Genomic DNA, 10,160 nt, shown 5'->3' with positions numbered 1-10,160 from the left:
GTATTCTTTAGAACATATGATGAGATTATATGAATCCTTTCCAGAATGTCATAAAGCTGTATGTATATATATATTGCTGGTCTTGTTGTATTTGGGTCTTTTTTCCCGTGTAAGATTGAGATTGTCTTGGCAACGTTTCGACAAGGTCTCACTCACCATCCTCAGGCTGGCGATTTTGGCTTAAAGCATGCCGTCTTTCTATAAATCTTGGTGTGTGTGTGGAGTGCTGGCTTTGTTTCAGTAAGTGGATTGATTGGCTGTGTGGTTGTATCATGATTGGTAGATTGGTGCTGGCTGTGGGTCCCTTGTTGTTTTGTGTTGTAACGGCCTGGGTGGTGGGTGGGGCTCATTTGTTTACCAGGGCAGAGTTCCAGATGTCTGGTAGGCAGGAAGTATTGTCACGTTTATTCATGTTGTGGGGGTGTTTCTCTATTTCGATAGCTTCCATAATTATTCTCTTGTTGAAGTGTTCAGTTTTGGATATTAACCTGGTTCCTTCAAAATTAATTTCATGTCCTGTAGCTTTAAGGTGTTGGAAACATAGCTTTCTAAGACACTGTGACAGATATGAAAATAAATAAATCTAAAAATGTGAAAGTTTAAATAAAGTATTTATTAAGCATAGGTTTTTTTATCAATGCACCATAAAGGAAAATGTAATAGTTTAATTAAATTTACAATAGTTTCAGTTTATTATTGGATTAGTAGTTTGGAATGTAGAGCAATCCAACTATTTCATAGAAAATAAAATTCTTCAAATCCATTTTCAGGGGGAAAAAAATAACATTATATACAGGTTTCAATGTTTTTAGTGTTCCATTGAAATTCATGACTGGTAATTTTTCACCTGGGAATTCTTGTCGACAGTTTTGTTACAATTATCAAAAGGCTGAAAAATATTTATATAAATAATTCATTCCACTTGAGCTGAAGGAATAATAATTGATGAAGAATTCAAAATGGTATAATGGATGCTGCTTTTAAAATTTATTTCAAAATATTCAAGGACATATATAAAAAGTTAAAGTAAAACTTAATTATCTCTGAGATGACCTAATTTCTGTTAGTATCAAGAATAGTTTAAGTACTTTGATTCAGTTTCATGACAGTTATCCCAGATAACAATTAATATTCTGCCCCCCTCCCCCTCCCCCTTATGTACTGGAACATACGTAACTGATAATCTTCCTTGCAGCCATCAATGGGCCAACCTAGAATATTTGTATTTAGATCACTTGTACTGAACAGACATTAACAACATTGTCAAACTGTATAAAATTTTTGACACAAAATTAAACTCCACTTATATCCTTCGAAATTACTGCATCTGATTTTAAATGAAACTTTCCCTCGCTATTAGCCCAGTTCCACTGATGAAAGAAAACTAGCACATTCGTCCATTGCATAAACTTATTTGCAAGACATATACATTTCTGAAGTTTCCTATTTTGTCCATTTCCGCATATTTCTTCTATTCATAGTCTCCATTTGTGTATCCAATACAAACTTCCTTATATTTTGGATCACATAAATCTTCTTACTGCATTTGCTAAAATCCACTGCAGATCCAAGGTGCAAAGATACACTTTGCTCTGCATTAAAAGTGGTAATCCTTTTTGCTGTAGACTCTTTTCTCTAGTGATGTTGAATTCCACGTTGGTTTCACAGTAACATAGCTTTTATCCACAGCTCTATATTGTGAATATGGAGTCACGGGAAACAGCAACAGATGCAGACTCAGTCTGTCACTCCAAAAGGAATACAAATATGCTTAAAGCTGCTTCATTTATGAAGCAAACATAGAACTGTTAGCTGCCTGGAGAAAGAGAAGGGAGGAAAAAGCTTAAAGTCTCAATATTTCAAAAGCTATTTCAGTAACAACTGGTCCTCGACTTATGACCACAATTAAAACTGGGATTGCTATTGTAAATTGATACAGTTGTAAAGCAAGGTGACATGTGATTGCAATTACTTGTAATGGCAAACCCAGGACTACCCATTGAGGTTGTTTACCAAGAATTGTGGGTCATCAGCCAAGTAGCTAGTTCAATACAAGCCATTCTGGGCTTGGTCCATACCAGCCCCAACCCACAGTAAGTCAAGAGACTGCCTTTAACTACTCCTGTGTGCCCATCGCTCCCCCATCTATAAACTTTTGACCACCCTGCATCCTACCTTGTTTAGCAACAAGCAGTCCAGTGGTTCTAGGACTGCTTGCCATGACCAAAGAAGCCTCCACCACCTCAGCCCACCCCAGTTGGCATTCATTCACCCAGCTACCCTCTCTCTCCAGACCCATATACGGTACTCTGTAGTCTGGCCAGGAAGCACCAGCAGCATTTGTTCACTCCCAATCAACCCCAGCAAACATTTCTTCACCCTGAGCATTGTCTCCTGGTTCCCTGCATGGATCTTCCACTTTTTGCTATCTCTGTGTTGGGCCCAAATTCTCCAATAAACCTTTCTTACTTTCCTACTTTGTTTTTCTTCTGAAGGCAGCACGTTTTTTATAAAACTGAGCTATGTTTGGAACTCCTTAGAAAAGGCAGTGTAGTTTTCTGAAGTATGTGTTGTCTTTGTAAAGCTGTGCTGTCTTTGGAATGCCTTTGGAAAGAGAGTGCAACTTTATGAAGACAGTGCAGCTTTACAAAGAAGCACTGTCTTTGGAATGAAAAGGGGGGAAAAGTAGAAAAGTAGGCAATGTTCCCTCAACATGCTGGATCCAAAAAGGAAGCAGCAAAGGCGAAAGGTTGAAGTGCGAAACTGGAAGAGAAGGCAGTTGGGCAAAGAAATACTTGCTGGTGCTTGGTTGGTTAAGGTGGGGAGCCCTTGAGGATGGGAAGCAAAGACAAGTGGGCAATATAATGAATGCTTTCTGATGTTTGCTAGAGCAGACTGAGGTGGCTCTGGCTTCCTGAGGTACGGCAAGCAGCCTCAGAGTCATGTCATTCTAAGGCTGCTTGCTCTTTCAAAACAGGTTACAAACCAACCCGAGAGGGCAACAACATGGGGGATAGAACAATAGGTGATGTGGGGAATTGAAGTGCCCCTGATATAAGTGTGGGTGGGCTGTCAAGCACTGGAATTTTCATCACGTAACTGTGGCACAGGTGGTAAGTCCATTTTGTCATCCCTTTTGTAACTCCAAACAGTTACTGAACAATTGTCCATAAATCCAAAGCTATCCGTATTAGCAATTGTGAATTTACTTCCATACCCCATGGGCAGGTTTTAAAAGAAGCCAAAGTTGCCTAGAAATTGTCAGGAATTCCTTTTGTATCATAGCTGAGCTATGCAGAGGCCAATGATGGGGAAACCTGTGAGTGTGAGATGAAATTCCAGTCTTCAAGAGGCACAGTGCCCGTCCCTGTGTCCCTGCGCAGAGGCTCAGATGTTCATGTAATAAGTCATTATTTTAAATGCTTATTTAAAAGAGAGCAAGAAGGGAGATTATTTTATAGACTATGGCTGTATTGTCAATGAGGGCAGTGTATCAATGTTCTGATGGTATATAGTTTTATATGAGAAACCCCAAAAGAATTACTACAAAGTTCAGTTATTTGAAACCCCCCAATGATAAACTCAAATATTCTGTTTCAATACTTGCCTAGACGTGAAGCAGTAACAGTGTATATATATAAAAAGAAACAGCTACACTTGTAGAAGCGATTTGTCTTTGTGCTGCAACATACTGAAAATGAAATTAAAAAAACAAAAACAAAGTGCTTTTTCAGTCTTTTGTGGCAAATCAGTTTTTGAAATTATGAAAATAATTTCAGATGGAGAACAGCCCTTATTTGTTAAGTGTTCCAAATGGCCTATTTTAAAATATATTCATATTGAAATAATGTTTATATGTATATAACAATATATATCCAGTTTCCCTGAAAATAAGACCTCCCCAGATAATAAGCCCAATCAGGCTTTTGAGCACATGCACTAAAATAAGCCGCCCCTGAAAATAAGCCCTCCCCAAAAATATTTCAACATAGCTGCAGCCATGAAGTGACCATGCTCACTGCCACCTGCATCTCAAAAATAATAAGACCCCCCCCCCCAAAAAAAATAAGGCCAACTGCTAATTTCGGGGTCAAAAGAAAATAAGGCCCTGTCTTATTTTTGGGGAAACACGGTAGTGCAGTGGAAAAATGGATCAGTTAAGATACAAAAACAGAACTATCAACAACACAGATTTCTAAACTCTCTGTTTTGCAATTTTATAATGTTTGCATACTAAGAATGCCACCTTGTGTAGCCATTCCCTAGTAAACCTGTGTAGAATTGCAACTTTACAAAATCCTAACACAGGTCTTGAGATACATATCTTAAGAGTCCTAGAATCTTTCAGGACCAAAATTTCCAAAACAAATGTTGAAATTGGGGAAATAGTATCCTAACAGACAATCGATTAAAAATTAAATTAAAATACCTTATCTCATTATCATCTTGGTTGATGTTAGATTGTGTAGTCTGGTGAATTTTTAGTATATGCCTGCAGGTTCTTTTCTATAGATAAATAAGAAAACAGGCGTTATGGTAATATAGAAAAAATGCAAAACAATCAAATCCATTTTTTTTTAAAAATGAAATACTAAAAGCATATCGTCACTCAGCTAAAAGAGGAAAAGAATAGAAGTAAAATCTCCTTTTCTTTGCATTGATCCTATATCTGGGAGATCATATATCACTGTCCAAGTAGTTTTCTTGGCAATCATACAGCGTGGAAATAGTTTGCCACTGCTTTTGTACATGTGTGACTGGATATAAATTTTCTTTCAGGCCACCTTTTTCTTGCTATTTATTGATAGCAGTAAGATATGAAGGCAAAATAGCCCTTGTGTCTCTTTGTACTGTTATCATTTCATTACGGAAAGGTCACATTATACCATTCATTGTGATACTATTCTTCATAACTGTAGGCAGCACAATCCCTCAAACTTTAAATCACAGTATTTTGCCCCTAGGAAAAGTAATATTACTCTTAGCTAATCCCCACAATTAGGACTATAAATATTATACAGCATCTATAGTCCTAATTGTGTGGATTAGCTAAGAGTTCTTTCAATCCCCACTATCCTGCCGGAACTGAAGGAGCTTCTTGGATGAGAAGCAAAATGTCTTCAAAATAAAAAACAAGAAAGTCCAGTTGTATCCTGAAAAAAGAACCTTTGGGACATTAGCTAAGAGTATGTTTCAGTAGTCGACTACTGCAATGGCCACAAACCTTTTGGACACCAGGGACTGGTTCTATGAAGAGAGGTTTTTCCACGTACCAGAAGGGGTGTGCTTTTGTGTGCTGCCTGAATCTCGCGGATGGGGCTTCACTTGTTTGCATGGCCTGGGCGCGGCCTAATATTATTGGTCCATGGACTGGGGGTTGGGGACCCCTGATCTACTGGATAATACTCACTACACAGTGAGGGGTTCCGGATCCCATTGCAACCGGTACAGTGCAACAGGGCCAGGCGTCCACCACATGCACACGTGCAGCTCCGTGATGCTCCAGCTATTTGGCAGAGCATCGCGCAGGTGCCATATGCTCTGTGTGTGGAAGCCCTGATTGGCTCAAATACCAGTAAGGAGGACGGGTGGGCGGGCCCTCCAGAGCACCATACCAGAACAGTACCTGGTGCTCCCAGCAGGCACTGGTACACCCATACTGGGGCGTACTGGTCATATCCCACCACTGTCACTACATCAGCCAGGCTTGGCAATCATAGAAGCCTTGTGAATTTTGCAGCATTTAAAAAATATTTATCATTGCAAACCTATGAAATCACACTGCTGTTGCCAAACCGACATTCAGTTCTACATCAATACCTATTCCTCTGCACTAGGGAATCTATTTCCACACTGGAGAACTGTCCTCTGTCAAAAAGTCCTCTCCCTCTAGAAAGGACAGAGAGAGGAAAGTAAAAGCTTTCTAGAAACATATAAAGCTTTAACAAAAATCCTTTCCTCAAATCCTGTCTGAAAAAGGTTTATTGATATGTTTGCTTAATAGGAAATCAAGGTACTTCACTCAAGGGCATATATGATACTTCAATTTAGTATCGTCTTTAACCAATCATAAACAGCTTTTGATATTTCTCACCTTCCAGCATATGGCTCCCAAAACAAAGCCGAAGACAAAAGCCAACAATGATGAAAGTGCTATGCTCAATACTTGATTGCTAGACTTACTGAGGAAGTCCAATTCTGCTTCTGGAATTAAAAAAAAACATTTTGGATTAATGAAGACAGAAAAAAATAAAACAAAATCTCCTGGATGATAACGTTAAACTTGTGAGTCATGTATACTTTTCTACTCCTTACATTGTAAATGATACTTTTAAAGAAGTTTGTGGTTTTATTAGGAAGTGTTTGGTTGCCTGAAATTCACAGCTTTATTTGCACTTCATTCGGGAAAGGCAAACATTCTGGCAACTTTATAATCCCATTTCGCCATCTGCAAAGGAACACTTACCAAGTGATCTTCTCATTTTTTCTTGGCTCGATTTTCTGCTAAATGTCTCCCCTCCTCATTTAAACTAGACCACATAATTTATCAGAAAAATATACTTAGAAGCTCTCACATGTGAATTCTCAAGAGGCAGAGCAGCATGAACTGAAAAAATGACAAGGATTTCCCCTACTCTTTCCCTGTTCTTCATTGGAGAACAGAGTACTATTAGCAAGAGCAGTCCCATTGGCCACTGAAATAATAGTTAGGACACTTTTCCTCATCTGAACATTTGAAAGGCAAGCCATACTTAGTCTGTAATAGTGTTTCTCAACTTCAGCAACCTCAAGACATGTGGACATCAATTCCCAGAATTCCCTAGCCAGCATGCTGATTAAGGGAACACTGAAAGCTGAAGTCCACATATCTTAAAATTGCTACCTGCTAAGGCATTAGTGTAGACCAGTGCAAAAATAAGCTAAAGTAGCTAAAAGAAGCAGCAGCTGTCTATCTGAACCCCATTGTCCCAACCATGATCAACACAGGTTTGTATAGCAGTGACCTTAAGATACTAATTATTCTGTCTCTGGCAGTTGTTTTAATTTGGAATCTTGGTGTCATTCAGCTGCTATATCTATGTATGGTGACTTCCCATATTTTTGTGTTATTCTTATGTAGGATAGCTATCATATGCATATGTATGCTCCATAGCAAAATGAGGTCTGGTGAGAAAGAGTGAAAGACAGATATGATGGGTTCCCATGAGCTGAGATATAGAGACTGTATTTTTGAGAAAATTCTGCAGGTGCTTGTGCTTACATTACCTAATTATCTGCTATCTTTGCAAAGACCACCTGATGGCTTTAGGTTTCTACAGTTCATTTAGCAAGAAACTCTAAAGTTAATCCTGATGTGACAACAGGATTGCAGATTGAGTTTCATCCACTTTGCCACTAGAAATATCTGGGAAAGGAGAAAAATAATCAGTGGCTATCTTTATTTGTCCTTCTCAGTAAGAAGCTAGTATGTTGTGATTTCCTGGAGCCCATGTGTTCATTGCATGGTTGGAATGCATTTGGATTCTTTGTCGTCAGTTTAGAGGTTCTCTGACTATTCCTCTTATTTATTTTCTTATAAAGAACTGTAACTTTGGCAACTATTAATATCTAGTTAACATTTGATCCTAACATGGGAGTAACTATAATATATGAGATATGCATACTATTAGTTTTTGTTGAATTAGCATGCATTTTCTAAAGATGTAATTCTTTAATAATATTCTCTCTCTTTCTTTACACACACATCCATCCACCCGCGCTGGCCAATTGAGTTCACCCTTTTTTAAAACCATTTTTCGCCCTCCCCAGGCTCCAGAGGCTTTATAGGAGCCTGGGGAGGGTGAAAACAGCCTCCCCCCCCCGGATGCCCTCTGGAGGCGTCAGGGAAACCTCCGGACAGTCTCTGAAGCCTTCGGAATGCTTAAAACGACCCCCCGAGCAAACCAGAAGTGACTTTCGGTTTGCTCGGAGGGTCGTTTTGAGCGCTTTGAAGACATCAGGAAAGCCTCCGGACAGTCCCTGAAGTCTTTGGAGCGCTCAAAACAACCCTCAGAGCAAACCGGAAGTCACTTCTGGTTTGCTCGGAGGATCGTTTTGAGCACTCTGAAGGCTTCAGGGACCGTCTGGAGGCTTCCCTGAAGCCTCCGGAGGGCGTCCGGGGGGGGCGGGGGAAGCTGTTTTCGCCCTCCCCAGGCTCCTATAAAGCCTCTGGAGCCTGGGGAGGGTGAAAAAAGCATGTAAAAATGGGGGGAGGGCCTGTAGTGCGCGCATGCGCACCGGAGGGTCGCGCATTGCATTATGGGTGCGGCACACCCGCACTCGATCCCCTGCGCTCCCCCCACTTATGGCACGCGAGCCAAAAAAGGTTCGCCATCGCTGATCTATGCATTCTGACATACAGTCTATAATTAGCCTCTGCTCTTTGAATAATCCACTTTGTTTGCACATTAGCTCTACAATGTCTCAATACTGCATACAAAGGATATTATTTAATCACCAAAAATTAATACATAAATATACTATTATAATGGCTTTTTTGGAAGCAGAGTGTCAAGGGATATAGTACATAGGACAAAAAGACAAAATAACTAGGTCTACATTACTCATATGGACAGTGCTTGGATTTAGGTTTGTTTTAGTAAATTTTGTTGCGTGTTTATTTTTCATGTGTTCTATAGGACGAATTTTGGGGCTCTTAAAAAAATTCACACACCTAGCTACAGTCTGTCTACTTGAGTGTTTTTCAAAGTTGGAGAAATATGGACCAAATCCACTGTCTGCACTCTTATGTATGAATGGTTCAGTGCACAATTCAGCACCACATCTTTGTGTAAGCACAAATGATATGCCCTACTGCAATAGCCAGTTTATAGTTTATAAATGTCCTTGTGAAGATATTAGTTTGTACAACTGGTACCTTCATTAGTTAGCTTCAGAATGCACTGTCCCTTTCAGACTTTTGGGTACCTGCAAAGATAACCATATATCATTTCTCTAACTGTTCGTTGGCCTTTTTTATTGATGGACAGATTAAACTTGTGTTGTGCCTTCTAGCTGTTAGTTATCTATAGATGAACAAATAAAATCTCAATCTCGCTGAAACGAAATGTAATTCCAGCCAATATTAAACTAGATAAGCAGCCACTAAAACGAAGGTGCTGCCCCTTTCAATTGATGTTATACATTTTTTTATTCAAATATATGCTATTTATAAGATTTTATTGCCATTTTACTTCAACTAAAAATCCTGCATAGTCCTATTTAAGCCAAATATTTTGCTTCACTGTAAATACAGTTTGGCAATTCATAGTTTATAAACTTATTTAAAGCTATAAATCTTGCTTTTATGCAGATTTATCCAACACTGTTTGAACTTTTCTTAGACCCTTCAGGCATGCTAACTCCAACAGGAACTTTTAATCAAGCAGAACAGATATTTCATGCCAGCATAATTCATAGATGATTATTTTACACCCAGTAAGCCAACTGTAGAAGATAAAAGGTGAAAATGTTAAATATTTGATCATAGTAGGTCTAGAGAACAATGCCTTATACCAGGGGTGTCAAACTCGATTTTATTGAGGGTCACATCAGGGTTGTGTTTGACCTTGGGGGGCTGGGGTGGGCATGGCTGGGGTGGACAGCTTGACATCACTTATGATGGGGGTGCCTGTGGTGGCCTGAGGGCTCTGTCAGTGAAAACGGGCTCCTGAGCTCTATTTTCGACTGTGATGGTTTCCTGCAACCCTCTGCCAATGAAAACGGTGCTTGGGAGGGCCACACACGGCCTTCCCAAACGCTGTTTTCACTGGCAGGGGAACTGTGGGCCAGTCCTTTGCTGTTTCTAGGGCAGCCCTTTGGACCATATCTAAGCACCTTGTGGGCCAGATCTGGCCCCCCGGGCCTTGAGCTTGACACCCCTACCTTATACCAAGTTGGATATGATCAATCTATCCAGTATTGTCTACAATGACCAACAAAGAATTTCCAGAATTGCACACAGTTGTTCCAATTGCTCCCCATTTTATATGGAGATCAAATTAGAACCATTTTAGTCTATGACCAAACCCATGATGTCTATTTTTAATACTTGTGCCAGGTTTTGGCTGTGAAAATCCAATATCTGCTAGATGGCATCAAAGGCATGCAGAAAACACACT

At 39.7% G+C, this 10,160-nt stretch overlaps 1 protein-coding gene across 1 annotated transcript in view; it reads right to left on the bottom strand.

Moving 5' to 3' along the window:
- Nucleotides 1-592: 592 nt before the first annotated feature.
- The window catches only part of KITLG (KIT ligand), a 60,794-nt gene continuing 51,226 nt past the window's right edge, over nt 593-10,160 (bottom strand). The window contains exons 7-10 of the mRNA XM_081957326.1: nt 6,095-6,204; nt 4,430-4,506; nt 3,604-3,691; nt 593-1,812 (exon numbers count right to left, since the gene is read on the bottom strand). Of these exons, the coding sequence (XP_081813452.1) occupies nt 3,652-3,691; nt 4,430-4,506; nt 6,095-6,204 (227 nt within the window). The 3' untranslated portion in view covers nt 593-1,812; nt 3,604-3,651. The remainder of the gene's footprint in view (nt 1,813-3,603; nt 3,692-4,429; nt 4,507-6,094; nt 6,205-10,160) is intronic.

The sequence above is a fragment of the Natrix helvetica genome (genome assembly GCF_964273705.1).
Source record: "Natrix helvetica genome assembly, chromosome: 6".
Lineage (NCBI taxonomy): Eukaryota > Metazoa > Chordata > Lepidosauria > Squamata > Natricidae > Natrix > Natrix helvetica.
This window is presented reverse-complemented; position numbering and strand designations above follow the sequence as displayed.